General features: G+C 36.6%; 1 protein-coding gene across 2 annotated transcripts in view; it reads right to left on the minus strand.

Moving 5' to 3' along the window:
- Positions 1–17,399, minus strand: part of LOC112154571 (testican-2) — a 38,662-nt gene that overhangs the window by 12,810 nt on the left and 8,453 nt on the right. Inside the window, exons 2-3 of one of the 2 annotated variants that reach the window (XM_024285611.2) lie at positions 7,321–7,329; positions 5,248–5,293 (exon numbers count right to left, since the gene is read on the minus strand). In XM_024285611.2, coding sequence (XP_024141379.1) covers positions 5,248–5,293; positions 7,321–7,329 — 55 coding nt within the window. The remainder of the gene's footprint in view (positions 1–5,247; positions 5,294–7,320; positions 7,330–17,399) is intronic. The other variant, XM_024285612.2, reaches the window with a different exon arrangement.

Genomic DNA, 17,399 nt, shown 5'->3' on the forward strand with positions numbered 1-17,399 from the left:
TTTTTTTTTTTTTTTTTAATTATCATTATGCTGTTTTAGCAAAAAATCTAAAGAACTGTTTTATTTTTCTAGGACACAGTTTCTGTTGGATATCATTAGAATTTCAGCTCTTGGTTGGTGTGGAGCAACCCTGCTTCCACTTCCCATCATCCATCTTTTTATGACTTGTCCTGGAAGCTTACAGTCTCTCACAACCCCAACCTAGCATTACTAGCAGAGCAAAAACAGTAAGAAGTATTGGAGCTATCCAGACGTACAGTTTTTAGACGAAGAAAACAAAAGACGTGGGTGGATCTAATTGTCTGCAAGTGGATGAATCCATATGGAGCGAAGCTTTTAACCCACCCAGTGTATTTTCTACGTCACAAATATGATCTTTTTCTAACATCTTTTTTCATCTTCTGCTGATTCACAATGATTTGAATAAAGAAACACAGAAATGCAATTTTACGCTCAATTTTCTTTATATATGTCTTCAATCACAATAAAAAGGCCACAAAAACATGTTAAAAACATGATTCCAGACACTGGATCTTATTGTTCTGTCGGGGCGAAATAAAAATGAATTTCTATTGAGGTGTGTCACAATTATTTGGACTTTAACTTTTGGGAAATGTCCCTTTGTCCATCTTTTTAACCGTTTATTTGTACCATTATATTTACTTTTTCTCTTTCGATGCAGCACTCTTTAAATTTGACGAGCTGTTTTCATCGTCTTCACAAACTAATAAAAAGCAGTAAAAGCTCAGCGTCTTGCCTGAGGAGATTTTAACCACGCTGGATGAAAAATCTCCATTCTGCAGACAGCCGCACTGATGCTCCTACTCGTGTGCACCCACAAGTGGATTTTTTTCCTTTAAATTTGTGTCAAAATGAAGAAGAGAAAGGTCATTTCTAAGTTGCCTGAAGTGTTTCAGGATTTCATAATCTGGTGTGCTTTTAGCAGCTTAACGAATAAAGCTTTAAAGTGTTGAAGAAATTAGAGAACATAAAAGGTCAATAAGAGATGAAAAACTGTTATAATTATCATCTGCTTAATCTAACTAAACTCAATAAAAGAGAAGTTTTACTTGACCCTGCAGACATTCTTGTTTGTTTTCTTTAGTCAAACAGTTTTACTTTTCTGCGCTTCACATTACCATGGAAACATGGTTTCTATATAGAGTCAGAGTTTAATGCATTTATGTGCTTTTAGGACAAAGTGGGTGTATGTACTTCTGCAAACTACCGGTTGAGATTTTTTTCTTTTTTTTAAAGCTCAAAAAGTTATTTATGACAACAAAATCAACCAATGCTGTATTGAAAATGTTACTGCAGTTCCAAGTAATAAATAAGAAAAATATTTTTGTTGATTTTCACAATTTTATGAATTAAAAGGTTAAAAATGGTTATTTTTAAATCTATTTAATAAAAATACTTTACATGAAACATTAAAAACATTAAAGTAGGAAAAACCCTTTTGTTATCTATCTAAAAGCTAAGCTCATGAAAGTTTAATTGCTGTCTTAAAAATCAGATTAAAGAAATTAAAGCAAAAGTAGAGAAGGCATCTAAATGATTAATATGATTTGAATGGGTCCATAAAAGCAGAGGTGAGCTGCCGTCTGCTCTGAGTCGAGCCATAAGTCAGGAGGGGTTTGCAGAAACGAGCCGATGCCTCTTAATCATCTCGTTTAAGACTCACATGAAGTGTTTGTAGTCTGCTGTTGCCTCTTTTGTTCTAACTAAAAGCTCAGTTTATTTGCACTCTCTGCTGTCTCGTCAAATTTCCGATCAAGAAGACTCTTGATCGAGTCTGCACAATTAGCCCCAGAGGGATTTGTGTTGGGGATGAAATCAATGCAGCTCAAATGAAGGAACGTCGCCCACGCTGCGGCAAGCCAGGCATTTTTAAGGAGATTTCATTAGTGATTCCTGCAGCTGTGAGCACAGATCACTTCTGTTCTTGGGTTCTGCTTTAAAGGAGCACAAATGTGCGGTAACACTCAACCTTCAGCACTCCCACTGTGAAGCCAGGACACTCTCACAAGACCCTTCTAATTGGCTACAATATGTTTGAACAGCACGGATATAGATTGATCTGGGGAATAAATGAATCATACTGCACTTTATTAACCCCATGTTTCAAAGAGTTTGCTAAAAGCTGCAGCTAAAGCACAATTACTACGTCAAAATCACCATGAGAACAATCTAAGTATAGCGATTTGGTCATAACAACACAAAACCATGTGTTTAAATAGTAACATTTATTCTTATGTAATTACATTTTTTAATATTTGCTCTAAATTGATGACATACTACACAAAGGTAAATTAAAAATGTTTTCATACCCAAATTTTAGATCATTTCTTTAAGTCGTAGCTGTCATTTGCTCTAACCTCAATTTTCAGGTTATGGTTTTGTTTGTGTTCAATTTATGTATTGCAGAAAAGGCATATCGATACCAGGGTGAAGTATCGATACAGCGAGGATAGAGTGATACTTTTGATACTCTCCTTTTCTTCAATGAAATGTATTTACCCAGTTCATGCAAGTGCAGCGTCTGTCTGTATGCCGTGTTGCCAGATTGGGCAAAAAACAGCCCAATTTGAGTAAAAACCTTCCCAGTTTGTGCAGAATACCACTCAATCTGGCAACGTTGGCTGTATGTGTAAACAGAGCACCACCTCTTCTCTCCTTGCCCCTCACCTCCCCGCCTCATCAGAGTCAAGAATCATTAAAGAGCCACATATTTGCATGCAGTGACAGGATTCTTGGGATTCAGTGTTGCTTTTGTTTGCTTTTTTCACTAGTAACTTTAATATTTTTTTTTTACTACTTTTTAAAATATATATATATTTGCTGTGCTGTTACTTACATTTGCTTTTTTTAAAAATATTTCACTAGTTATAGTTTTTTTCTTATTATTCTGGTATTATGCCATTATTAATATACCTGTTCTATATTTAATTAATATTTAGATCAGATTTCTAATTAAGTAATAAACATTTTTATTTGCCAAAAGTCCAAGTCCTGTGTTTTATGATACATTTAATTAACAAAAAAATATATATTTCATGAAATTATTATATGATACAACATTTAAAGAAAAAAAGTATCTGTCTCTATTGATATTGGTAATACTAGCCCAGTAATGACTTGGTATCAGATCAATACACGATTTCCCAGTATCGCCCACCCCTATTACAAAACAACATAAATCCAGAAAAATCTTTTTTTTTTATTTGCTAATAAGCAAGCAGCAATGAAGAAAAACTTGTAATGAAACAATAAATGATAAATTCTTCTTAAATTTAACACAATTTGCATTTAACCATTAGACTTGATGGTATGCAGTTGGGATGTAATGATACTTTTTCCCCACAATTTAGGGTCTAAATTCTCCACCTACCCCTACAGCTTCTCCCTACTATTCCAATTGTAGGAGCATTTGGAGGAGTAGGGGTATCTGCTTACAGCTACGCGCTAACATAGCTGACCGGCAAATAATGATGAGGTCATCAAGGTGTAGTGTGGTCTGAATTTGGACACTCTATTTTTCCATAACTCTCCTCTTGGATGGTTAAATGTAGGGGTAGGGAGAAGCCGTAGGGGCAGAATTCGGATAGCCTTTATTTAATTGGTGTTACACACAGTTTGGTTTTACATAAACAATCATTGCATCCCTAATTCGTGCAAAATTACAGAATATACAAGTATGAATAAGAATAGTACAGTTGACATAGATAAGTAAGTCTGAGTACAACTTTATTTTTTTAAAGTTCATCTTCTTTTATTAAACCTTCACTTAACATTGGAGTCAATTGGGATTGACTTGATTCTGTGAGGAGCCACCTAGAGGTATTTTGGTGAACTGCAAACGAGGAAGTGAATTCACCTTATAAGCTAAGTCTCCGTCATGATCTGTGGTGAGTTTTACATAGTATTTAGGACTGAGTACCTCTCACTCTTTGCCACTTCATTGAGCCCCAGCTCACGTCTGTGTTTCACAGTTTTCATAGTTCTTTCCCTGGCTGTTTTTTTGACCCCTTTTTCTGTCGCTGGTTAAGATTAAGTCTGTCCCCTTGGTGTATCGATCTGCTTTTTCTGCCTCTGAGTTTTTTGTCTTTGGATTATGGATGTTGGATTTCTTTGCCTCCCCCTCCTCGTTGTTCCATTACGTCTCCAGCGTGCTTCTTCTCCAGTGGGATCTCCATCTTTGTTACTAAGAAGCTTCAGCATAACAAGAATATTATCTTATTTTGTTGTCTTCTAAGATTTAATAAGCTTGATTTGTGTTTTTCTGAGTTGTATGATATATAAAGGCTACATTATTTCACCCGCAGTTCAGTGGATTTTTTAAAGCTTTTTGGAAAGCTGCACAGGTCAAAAACTAAAGAGAAGCAGCTGGTAAATTATCACCGGGCCAAACAGAGCAGCTGTTCCTAAAACTCTCAGACATGAGACGACACCGGGTTAAAACAAACCATCTCTATGTGGACATAAAGCATATTTATATAACAAAAAATGTGTGAATATGAACAAAACTGCAAATAAGTCATCATTTTATTAATCAATAATAAGTAAAACACATATACACAAAGTCAGGCTGTTGGTTAAGAAAACCTAGTGCTGAAGCTCTAATGAAAGGTTCCTCTCTGGATTTTCTGCTTTCTCAGGTTTATTGTTGCAGACAGAGAAATCTCCTCCACTCAGTGTGAAATTATTAACACATTTTATGTTAGCCGTCATTGGGTGTTTTGGGATCTGCTTCCAGTACTTAAAAAACAAACTAAAAAGGCCTATCTTAACCTGAAATATTTTAGAATAAATCTCTATCCCTCCTTTGGAAATTATGATTTTTTTTTTCCTCAGATAGAAACAGACCCCTGTGGAGGAAAATGACTCCTAGCGGGAGTTCTGGGTTAAGCTCTCAGCAACAAAGGCAATTACAGCAGCAGGCTTTTCAAACTAATGGATCTTTGTGAAGGTTCACCCCATTTCCCTGAATCACAGTTGTGTTCTCACCCTTCATAAGCTCTGACACCAAGACAACAACGTCTGAGGTCCTTCACCACAAGCTGACGGACCTCAGACAACAAAACAACATTTCTGTTTCAGTGATTTATTGTACAGCTGAAAGTAAAATACATGTATCCTTTAATATTTTTGCATTTTAAAATTATCCCTTAAATGCTTTTGTTCTACAGTTTTAAAAGCTCTCTCTCAAATTCACCTCAATCAGAGGAAAAGGATAAAAAGACTTACTTTCATCAAAGCCCACGTTTTCTTCTGTGTTTTTGATGTAGTCATCCTGAAAAATAAAAGATTTTCATTAACGGGATTAATTCACATAAAAAGCAAAAACTTTCACAAACATTTTATTTTTACAGTTAACATAATTAAAAAAGAAAAAGGTAAAATCTGTTTAGTATGTTTAATAACACAACAGGAAAGACCCAAAATATTTCCAAATTAGATAAAAGTTGATTTCAATTTGAAAAAGATCATTTCTTAGCATTCAAAAATGAAGTCATTCGGAAATTAAGTTACTAGCAGCAATGTAGAGCCCTACATTTTATTTTTAATGTCAATGTTAGTATTATTTTATACATTATTAAAATAAATGGATGTCTTAGTTTGGAATCTGGGCTAAACATTATTTTTTTTAAATCTTTTCGTATCTTAAATGTTTTTTTTTAAATTTTGGTAGTGGTTGTGTGCAATGACTATTAAAGGAACAAAGATTTCCAAGTCCCATTCCAATGAAAACTATTTTTTTTTTGGTGTTTTAACCTGTTCTTGAGGGAGGACATATATAAAGAAAATGTCTTTATTCAAAAATAATTTAAAATGCTGTTTGAAAAAGAGTATATTTGTGAGGTAGAAAATACTCTAGGTGGGCCACAATCCCCCTGATCCACTCCACCCTGTTATACGTCTTTGTTTTCCTCATCAGAAATGGCATCTGCCTCAAAACTGTCTGACAGCTTCATTGTTACTCGTCATGTTTTGTTGCACCGCTAATGTTAGCTTGGAGCGGCTGTAAGATAGTGGGAGAGTGTGTAAATAGCTTTCAGTTATTGGGGACGGGAAGTGGGGGTGGGATGCTCTATGCAAACAGTCCTGCCCACAACAAAGGTGAATTTCTAATGAGCTGCTTCCAGTTTGGAGAAACTGCATTCAAGTTTTTTTGCCTAAAAATTGTGACTTTAACCTCAAAAGGGATAAACTTTTCATGCTTTTATCTGAATTGTGCTTCCCTGCACAATTTGAAGGTGCACGTCGGAGCATTTTTTTATAGAAAATAGCAAAAAATAATAAAAAGTCAATCTTGAGAACTTAATTTTCCTATTGAGGATCACAGAAAATGTATTTTCCACCTTTGATTAGCAGCTGTTTTATGCTTTCCCCTCTTCCAGTGAAATTTGTTGTTCTATTTTGAATTGAACTCGCAGCCCCTAAATGAACCCTCACAATGAAAGTCACAGTCATCTATCAGCCAGAGGACAGTCTAAAAAATCATCACACTGCTCCCCGGTAAAGGATTTGTTTTGGAGGTGACTTTGGCTTCAGAGTCCCCGGACTGTGGCAGAAACGATATTCCCTCGTGCACGTGCACGCAGACGGCTGAAAACACTCCAGACAAATGGCTGCTGTCATTTTTTAGTACCATATCTGAGTACTAATATACTTAAATACGAGGTGACATTTGGTGCAAATCTCAAAAATTGAAATAGCTACCAGCAAGAAGCCATAGAGAGACATTGATTTATGTTTGTTTTGCATATATGAGCTCTTTTGCTGGTAGAGAAGAAGCTCACTTTAGCTCACTAACACTGAGTTTATGAGCATTGCTAGAGGTGTGGCAGCGGAACAATGAAAAGTCTCTGCTGCCGTATAGGCTCTGACCCACTTCTCTCGGTATCGGGACAGAGAAAATCAACTAAAGAGCAGTTGCTGCTCGGCAGCAAGCAGCCCTAGGATAAGGTTTGATCAGCTAAGCTCAGAATTTTTTTATTTTTTTTCTCTGCCAAGGGGATACGAAGACTGAGCTCTCAAGTCAAGCCGAACAAGTTCAGCCGCAGGCAGCTTACATACTGCTCAGAGTAAGACGTAGGCACTTTTACCCTCGTTTCTCTACGATGGCTTTAGGAGTTTCGGCTTAAAAACACTTTTAATTAAAAGTCATATTTCCTCCTGTTTCATCATATCTTTTTATTTTGTTTCTAAGTACAGCAGTGGCTCCGTAATGTGTTTTTTTGTGTTAAACACTCCTGCTCATTAGACAGGTGACACCATCAGTGACAAAAACAGACAAAACACAAGGGAGACACTAACCTCAACTTCCTGTGGCAAAGACAAGCAGCAGTAAAAAAAAAAGAGAGAAAAACCGGCAGTTAGGGATAGCAGAAACAGTTTTTGCTACAGTCCGGCATGCACAAAGGAGCTGACTTCTTGCACTTATTGCAGCTAAACTATCAGCTCTTAAAAGACGAAGTGTCGCTCACCTCCAGGGACAACGCCAGACATTCACAGCGGATTATGAGCGCCTATTAACATCGGATGATCAGCTGCAGCTTCTGCGAGCTGGCATGGCTCCCCAAACACCAAAGGCCAATTCTCTGGCTGTGTTTACATGCCAAACAACTGTCTCCTGCCAATTCAGAGGCGTTGAATGAGCCGTATCCTTCTTGGAGGAACAAAGGGAAGAACGTTGGCAGTCCTCAAAAGTCAGCAGGCAGATGTGATCTGGATGTTTTTATTTCAATCGCTGCGCAAATGACATTTATTAAGCGGCGTATCGACAACGCCGAAAGATATAGCTTCTGTAAAGAGCAACCTTGAGTTAACAAGGGAATGACTGCTTCCCTTTCATTCCATTTCACCGTCCTGGCTATAGTCCAGAGGCCGTGCACATCAATACCCACCTCAGCCTCTCCCTTTGTGTTTGGATATTGAGTGGCCTGCTGTGTTCGGGAGAATTATGGCTCTGCGTGGTTTATTTCAACATCCATACCCCGAAAATATACTTTTACAAACACCTGCGTACTTAACCGTACGGCGACAGCATCTTTATGAGCAAAAAAATAAATCTGTCTGAAGAATGAGCCGAAAAAGCTCTGGAAAGAATTTATAATGGAGTCACTTCAGCTTTCCCGTCCTAGTCTTTTTCTCTGAAGTAAACATTTTCCCCTGCAGCTGTGAAAATGTCCTCATGAAGAAAAGCCTGTTCAATTGAAAGCTGAGTAATTGAACCTTCGCGTTTGCTCTGCAGAAAATATTTGCACATCATTAAAGATCATCATCCTTCGTCCTTCATCGCTCGTACGCAGGATATCTAGGAATTACCCGGAATGTTGCCAAGAACAACAGGAGCCCAGCAGGACACCCTAAATGCCAGACCGCTAATCTTCTCCCGGCAGCTGTATAGCGGGAAGGACACCGAGCTGAGGCTGCGTTCAGCCCTTCAACAAGGTCAAGAATCGATGCGTTCCCTCTGACTCCAAGTCAGGCTGCAAGAGTTTGCAAAGAGAGCAAAGCAAAGGATCAGGGAGCGAATATTTATACTGGAGGTCCTCGGGATTTTATGATTCATATCACACATGCCACCTTTTCTGCCATTTGTCAATGAGGCTGCAAGGTAGTCGCTGTAAAACAAAGCTGGTAGCCTAATAGAGCTGACTATCCGCAATGATTCCCTCAATCTTATGCTACGTATAAAACCAATGTTGTTATATATATTTGAGTACTCAAAGCCCCATGCTAATGCTAGCAGATTGGCGATTATTGGTGACGTCAAAGAAAAAAGTAGCGTCCAAATTTTGAGACAGTTTTTTCATAACTCTCTGCTTGGAGGGTTAAATGAAGGGGAAGGGAGTAGGGAAGAGTTTGGATTGGGCCAAACATTAAAAGAAAATAGCCTTATTTAACTTTTGACTGAAGTTCCTTTCAAAATAAAAGACACTGTCAGATATGATCATCTCAATGCCACAAAACTAGAAGTATACTTCTAGTTTTGTGAATTACATGATGCCGAATCTTTCATTTATCAAAATAGGGCCGTGAAAGAAAAAGCCTTGAGCAAATTTCACATCAAGCCTCTTCCAACTGTAGGTATATGCACTAGTATGGGGTAAAGCGACATTCCAGTGTGAACACCGTATGCTAATTGGCGTTCACAAACGTGCGACCAGTGTAGCATCAGACTGACGACTGACACAGAACCATGTTCCTCCTTTCAGAGTTGACATCCACCTCTCCTCACCTGGACTTTGACAGCAGGAAACCACAAAGCTGTAAGCCCCAAACAAGCCAAATCTGATCCCACACGCCATCTCGAGGGTTTATGGCAGAATTTTCATGCACGTTTCAGCTCAGCATGACAGCAGCAGGGGTGCTCCTAAACCACTTAAAAGCTTGTCGTTTTCTTTGAAAGATGTTCTCTGTTGGGATGCCATTTAGCCAGTAATGTTGCAAAACTTAGTTTGATCAGATGCCATTACAAACGTTCCACATAATTGTTTTTTGATGAGCAAGGCTGTGATCCACCACCTTACTGGGTGAGTTCAAAAAGTTGATGAAATCCCTGTGAAATTTTGCAAGTGTAGTTGAAGGTGTAGGAGGAACAAACCAGGAGTGACATTGTTGTTAAATTAGCTTCACCTTGTGGGTGTTTTTTTTTTTTTTTTCTCCCTTTGGACCAACAATTCATCAATTTAACTTAATGGATTGTTTGGTTTATCTGAAAGGGAGTCAAAAACCCTGTTTTCAATCAGATCAAAGTTCCGGTGGACATTTAGACCTAATAAAAGACTAATCCAGTGCCAAGCAAATGATTGTCACCAGGATTGTTCTTAGTTTGTCGAGTTACAACCAAAAAAACAAAAAAAAAAGTATTTTCTGGGAAGTTTTAGAAAAGAACATGCTTTATATTAGTTTTAATCAATGTATAAAAGATGCATAAAAATTAAATCTGCATTAAAAAAAATGATAAAAATATAAGAAGCTTTCATGAAAATAAAATTCTTATTTTTTTCCCTTTTGATCTCTTTTAAGGAGAGATCAGTATATTAGTGCAAGGTTTCACTTTTCCACACAACAAAATGGCAAGCTAAAAAAAATAAAATAAAACAATAGTCTGTAATAACCAACTGCCAAACTTGTTTCCATTAGCCCACCTTTAATGAGGCTGATTTTGGAATGTCATGAACTGTCCTCAACGGACACATCTTAGTTCAAAAACGCTTCATGATCTAAAATACACAACACACAAATCCCAAGAATTTAGTCTGGAGAAACCTGTCTGATGAAATCCCTCACTCTCTGGGCAATAACTGCGTTCTTCAGCCTCTGCAATATTCCTTATTGATTTTCCGAAGATGATATTTGCAGTGAGAACATGGCATAAGCGGCGGGATATCTGTTAGGGTTAAACGGCGATCAGAGCGTTATGCATCTCCTCCACTTGTCATTTATCCAGCTTCATGAAATCATTTACTCAGCCGGTGACTGGATAAACACGGGCTGATGGATGGGCTGGTGATCTGGGTCACATCTTTAATGAAAGAAAGGCTTTGCTCCACTGCTTGGGCAGTGTCATCCTATCAGATCGTTGATGTGTGTCTCCGACTTCCAGGACATTTCTTCACTGCTTCACCCCATCATGTGCACACTAATGTGCTTTTCCTGATTAATGAAACTGATTTGGCTACACATCCTGGTATATTTCAAATTACTGTGAAAGGGCACGCAGGAGGGTGCTGTCTTGAATCTACATGCCACCCTCTGACTCTCTGTAGTCACCGCGGAGCAGCAGGGGGGCGTCTTGTTTTTGCTCTGTCATTATGGTGCCTTGATTTGGCGTGCTGGGGCTTAAGTGGCGGAAGTAATGTCCCGTTCTGTTTGTGTCCTGCTGTTTCTGAAAATGACAAAAGGACACTAAAGGGAACACCTACAATGTTCCAGCACAACACCTAATATGAGCCTGTCTGCAGCGCTGTCAAGCAGTTTTCCTTCATATGACGTCTACATTAAAGTCTCTGTGACTGAGGCAAAATGGGGGGTTTCAGTACACAAAAAGGGAAAACAAGAAATCCAAAAAGAGTAATGTGTTTTTCTTCGATTGCAACAAATACCACAGCATTACGGGATTAAGTTGCTGCTGAGCAACATGGAGCTGGATCAAATTGATCATCTGAGCTGGAGTGCTGGAGGGCCTAGAAGCAGAGGACGCATTATGTTTCACAAGGTAAGACGCCTGCCCGCACTGCAGCACAGGAAAGAGTGCAATCTGTGCATTAGGCGACACATCTCTTCTTCTAAACCATGAAGTAGCCAGCTGTGAATTGTGCATCCATCTGAAACACTTGCACACTGCAGAAATGCAGAAGCAATCAGGCTGACTGAGGACTTTGGCTTTTGCCGACGAAAGTACTCAATTAAAGCAAGCAAAGGTGACATTTTTCTGTTAAGAAACAAGCTGAAGGTTATATAGGATAGACTTCCAACCTGAAATTTAAAATAAAAACAAATTGTTGCCTCAAATTAATAATTTGTGGGCACAAATTAGTATTTTGTGTCCACAAATTAGGATTTTGCGCACACTGTTTAGTATTTTCTAGGTACAAATTGAAATGAGCAATTTGTGCTCATAATTTAGCATTTTGTGGCCAAAATTTAGTATTTTGAGAAGACAATTTTGTGTTTTGTGGCTAAAAATTAGCCTTTTGAGCACAGAAATAGCATCCTGTGGCCACAAAAGTCTAATTTATAGCATTTTTTTGCACACAAATTAGAATTGTTGCGCACATTTTTTTATTTTGTACCCATAGATTAGCAATTTAGTCTTTTGTGTGCAAAAATGTGATTTTTTTTTTCACACACAAATTTAAATTTGTATTTTTGCACATAAATTATCATTTTGCTGCAACAATTTTGCATTTTGTGTGCAAAAATTGAAATTTTGTGAACACAAATTATTGTTTCGTGGGTACAAATTAGTATTTTGTGGGCACAAAACATTGCATTTCTAAGCACAAATTTGTGTTTGCCGGGCACAATTGTACTTTTTTTTTGCAACAATGTTGCATTTTGTGCGAACAAATTTGCATTTTGTGCACTCAAATTGGAACTTTGGGCTCATTAGAATTTTTGGAGCACATATTATCGTGTAGGCACAAATTAGCATTTTGTGGGTAAAAGTTAGTATTGCATGTGCGCAAATGCGTATTTTTATGCACACATATTGGTACAGCTGTGCGCAAATGAGTATTTTTATGCACACATGTTGGTACAGCTATGCACAAATTAGTAGTTTGTGGACCAAATTATACCTTTTGCATATATAATTTTGTATTTTTTGGGCACAAACTAGCATCTTGTGCACCCAAATATGCATGTTGCTGCCACAATTTACTATTTTGTATGCAAAAATTAGCATTTTTGCACACCAATTAGCATTTTGTGCACACAAATTAGCATTTTTCTTCGCAATCATTATCATATTGTGCACACAAATTAGGATTTTGCAGGCACAAATCAGTATTTTGACAAAAACACTAAATTGTGTGCACAAAATGCTGATTTGCGGCCACAAAACACTAATTTTGTTACCAGAAATGATAGGCTTAAGGAAACTACTTTTTTTTTTTATATATATAATTATCAGTTACAGCTCTGTAGTTTTGTTTAGTGTTTAGTTATTGTGTGGTCACAAACGAAAAATCTTTTTGCACTCAAATGAATAATATTCTGGGTACAAATTAGTATTTTGTATTTTGTATCCACAAATAAGTGGTATAATTGATGATGCTAAAACACTTGTTTGTGCACACAAAACACTAATTTGTGTGCCCAAAAGGCTAATTTGTGTCCACAAAAAAACAATATAAGGACACAAAATACTAATTTGTTACTGCAAATTATTAATAGAAGAGAACATTTTTTTTTATTTTATTCATGTCATGTCCAGGGCCCCATAGATTTGTTTCATACATTGGATAATAAAATCCGATTTCATGAAGTTGCATCACAGCAATAAATGTGTTCTTCTTAGAAGCTATTAGCTATGATCTCAAATCAAGAAGTAACCCATCAAAGGGACCAGGCTCATTTAGTCACATTTTGGAGTCCATTGTGTAATGAAGGCACTGCATGCTCTGAAAGATGCAGTAATTGGAGATGAGGAAGCTGAAGCTAGAGCAGAAAAAAGAATGCTGCTAGACCCCAATGCTGAGCCAAGCAGAACCTTGGAACGACCGCGTGTCTGCAGCATCTTATCACTCCCTCCCCCTGTTTGCAAAACAAAGAGGCAAACCTTAAGGCTGAGATCCACACAGATGCCCCGAGGGAACGCGGAGCTTTTGCTGGACTATCTTTGCTGTGCTGAGCAATGCTGCTTCTGCATATGATTTTAGAAAATCCTATAATGAGACGAGCAGAACTATTTGGCCAACCTGCAGTTTTCCTCCTGTAAGAACAAGAATCATCAGTATTGATCTGCAAACACAAACAAAAAGAGTTATAAGCTACTGTAAACGGTCAAAAGCATGTCTTTCTCATATGTTTTTGGTGCTGATACAACCAAAATATTCATGGTAATATTCTATTTGAAAACAGAGTCAAGAATCACTCTTTAAATGGAACTTTGAACTTTTGGGAGTTCAGGGGTCATGATAAACATTTCAGAGGTCCCTTTCTTAAATAATATTTTAAATTATTTCTTAAATATTTTTTTTGCTCGTGTTAAAATCTATACATAAATGACAAAACTGGATTAACTAAAATAAATTGACCAAAATATTATTTATTCAAATAGTTAGCAGCTTTATTTAATGCCAAGAGCTACAATAGAGGGATAATTTTGAGGTTCTGGAGCTTTAGATATCACAGAACACTGTTTATGAAGATGAACATACTACTATTTGTAGATAGTAAAATGACTTTTAACATGCAATTATCCCTCACCCAGAAAAATGTTTGATTTCCTTTTTAAAAAAAAATCTCTTTGCAACACTTTTTAAACACTTTTTTAAAGTCAGTTTAATTAGCATTTTACCAATGAAAAATATCACGTTTTTTTATTTATTTGGCTATGGCGATAGTAAACACTGCCTGTTGACACTTTTCAACAGATTGCTCACAAACAGACTCAGAACACATTTCACAGACTGACAAACTACTCAGTTTTAGTTCATCTCCCATAGGAGTCAAACTCCAGTGTCACGGTCAGTGTTCTGTTTTACAACTAATGCCAAACCTCATATCAGCAAAAACGCACCATATCCAGGTAATCAGCAACAGGAAAGGCAGGATTTTTAAACAAAACTGAAGGACGCTGCCGGTCCTCACAGAAAAATATGCTATTAATACAACAAAAAAAGTGGGTGTTCTAGTGATCAAAACAGGTAGAAAAGCACAATTTATGATCAACCTAAGGAAATTATTATGTCTGAAAAACCAACCTGATAACGGAACTGTGCTGCAGGTTCAGAGTTATATCAGGTTACACTGACATTAACTTAAGTAACTTTTTGCACAAATTGTACCCGTACAAACAGTTTTACTGCACATTTTATTAGGGATGCACAATAGTGCAATATCAGCCTCTGGAATAATAAAATTACACGGCAGTATGAAGATTTTCTCTAACGATTATACTGTTTAATCTGCAACAAAGGTCAAGATGATGCAGGAGGGAAGATGTTTTGAAATCTTGGAGACAAAAAAAAATAAGTTAGAAATTTTAAATGTTTTTAAAGTAAAATTTCGCAGAGTAAAAGACTTAAGAGTTAAGTAAAAAAACTCTCACAAAAAGTAGAAACTTGGAGGTATTTTAGTTAAACGAAAATATCTAAATGTTCCTATACCCATTTTAGTTTTGGTATTTGCTGTTAAACGTGTTATAAATAAAAAACATATATATATATTTTTTTTCCTCCCCATGTCTGAAAAGACCTGAATTTGCACATTATCTTTAATATTTTTTATTCCCCTGATTTCCATATTTCAAAACATTATATCAGGTATTTTAACTGTTAATTTGTACTTTAGTAGTATTTTTTAGTGCAGTATTTTTTGAAGTATAAGTCAAATTTTTTATGTATTTTCTTCATAATTGAACCTAGGGGTGCAACTTTTTTATTTGTTGTCCTTGTGGAAACTAATTTTACCTTTTTATAAACGACATGTCTCCATCCTTGCTAATCAAAGACCACTATTTTCTTTTGCAAATCCAAATGATGACAGACAGATGTTAATTGTGAGACTTTATCTTTAGATTATCCCCAAAAAAACACAAAGTTCTCCTTTAATTAAGAAAATGTGCAATTATTTAAAGAATAATTGTTAGCATCTGTTTTCTCACGTGGTTATGGTCTCCTATCACTTTCTGAAACATAATTGTATTTTTGCAACAATTATGGCAGCTGTTTGCCTGAATTTTGCTCCAACGGCACGTCCACTGAAAGCTTTTAACAACTGTGAGATGGTGATAGAACATAACCATCCCAGCATCCAAATGACACCTACGGTCAACATGCTAGTAGGCTGATTAGCCATAATTCCCATGAAGAACATGTCAACAAAATGAGTCGTTGCTGATAATGCTAATCAGCTATGGACAGAGTCTATTGTAACATTTTACGTTGAAAGCACAGTTTAGGAAGGACATCATGCTTAAAGGGTAATCAAATAGTGCAGTTGGTTGCATAAACCATGGAATGTATCCACAGAGCTGTGTGATGTACTTCCAGTTTCTAGATGGCCTAGCAGTTAAACTCCTGTGCTAACAATCAAGAGGCTCCTGGTTCAATACCCACTGGGGGCTTATTTGTTTGTTTTGTTTTTTTTTCTTTAATCCCAAAACTGTTCAATTCAGGTAAATACAATTTTTTTAAAAATAGACAGGGGCAATAAATGACAAAATAGCAATGTGGGGGGGTGTATGTTTTGAGTTTGGTACTTTTAAATGAGATTCTGGCGAGTTCTTTCAGTTGAGAAAATTGCTATTTAGCACTTTAGCTTTACTGTGTCTTTTCTGTTATGAGGTCTGCCTGATTAAGGTCGTTTCAATGTGGCTTTGTGGTGTGTAACACCCTGCCAGCTCAGACAAAAATACCAGTTTCCAACTCATGAAACATAAAAGGCGACTGTAATGGCGACATGCCGCACATAGCTTCACACAAATAGGATAAGAGTCCTTTCCATGCACGTCCCTGACACCTTCCTTTAACGTGAAAAGAAAATCCTGCTTCTTCAAATATATCTCCGGGGCAGAATGTGAATATAAAACATACAGATGACAGTAAAACGAGACGGTTTCTCCTCAGGCAAGAGCATGTCCGGAGTTTGGTAGCTGCCTGACCTAATTGTGGAGTACCTGTCCTGCTGTTTTAACACTAAGTAAATTGTGGCCTCCAGCAAAGAATTTATCAGCCCCTGCTTGAAGCTGACTTCTTTTTTTTCACATCTCTTGTTCCTTAGCAGAAGGGATGCAGCTGCAACAACAGCTACAGTAAATTTGATGACCCTGGATGCACATTTAAAAATATAACGCCTAAGACAGAACATATATAGGCTGCTGTATATTTAGGGCAATTCTGCTATTAAAAGATAAATAAATCTGTATATGTTCAGCCAGCTAAAAATTAATACTTGCAGTATTTTTTAATTTTTTTTATTTTTTATTTTTATTAGAAATCCTTTAATACAACAAATCGCCTAACTATGTTTTGGTTAAAAAATGAAATGTTGGAGCTACAATCTCTAACATAAGGGGCTATGCATTGGCCGAATGTATGGTGGTGTGTTCACATTTATCTATTTTTTTAATTTTATTTTATTTATTCTCTACAAATGTGCCAAAAGAGGACTACAATGCACTCAATTTTGTTATATAATGCACAATGAAAATAAAATTATTCATACATTATTCTGCTCTTTATCTGTTAAAGGCGACAATAAAGTCAAAGCATTAACATATTACTTAAATAGATATTTCATATGCCAGCAAAGGCTTGTCATAAATTCTTTTTCATGACTATTGTATTTATTAATACAGTAAATTAAAGATAATAAACAAACACTTTTCTCATGATTTGAACAATTTAAAAGTAGTTTTGGACAAAAAAATGTTTGCTTCACTTTCTGTTTATTTTTATATACTGCAATAAATGTATAATATAATTTTACTTCATTGCTATTGTATCAGTTTTTTATTTTTCCGTGTTTTAAACATGTTTTTGTGGCATTATTCTGATGATGGAGGACATATTTAAAGAAAATTGAGCTCAAAATTGTATTTCTGAATATTTTTTATTCAAATCACTGTGAATCAGAAGCAGACGAACAAATACCGTTTGAAAAAGATTGCATTCACTTCTATGTGCTAGTGGGCCACAAGTTCCTTGCTCTGAACA

This window comes from Oryzias melastigma, linkage group LG19 (genome assembly GCF_002922805.2).
Source record: "Oryzias melastigma strain HK-1 linkage group LG19, ASM292280v2, whole genome shotgun sequence".
NCBI lineage: Eukaryota > Metazoa > Chordata > Actinopteri > Beloniformes > Adrianichthyidae > Oryzias > Oryzias melastigma.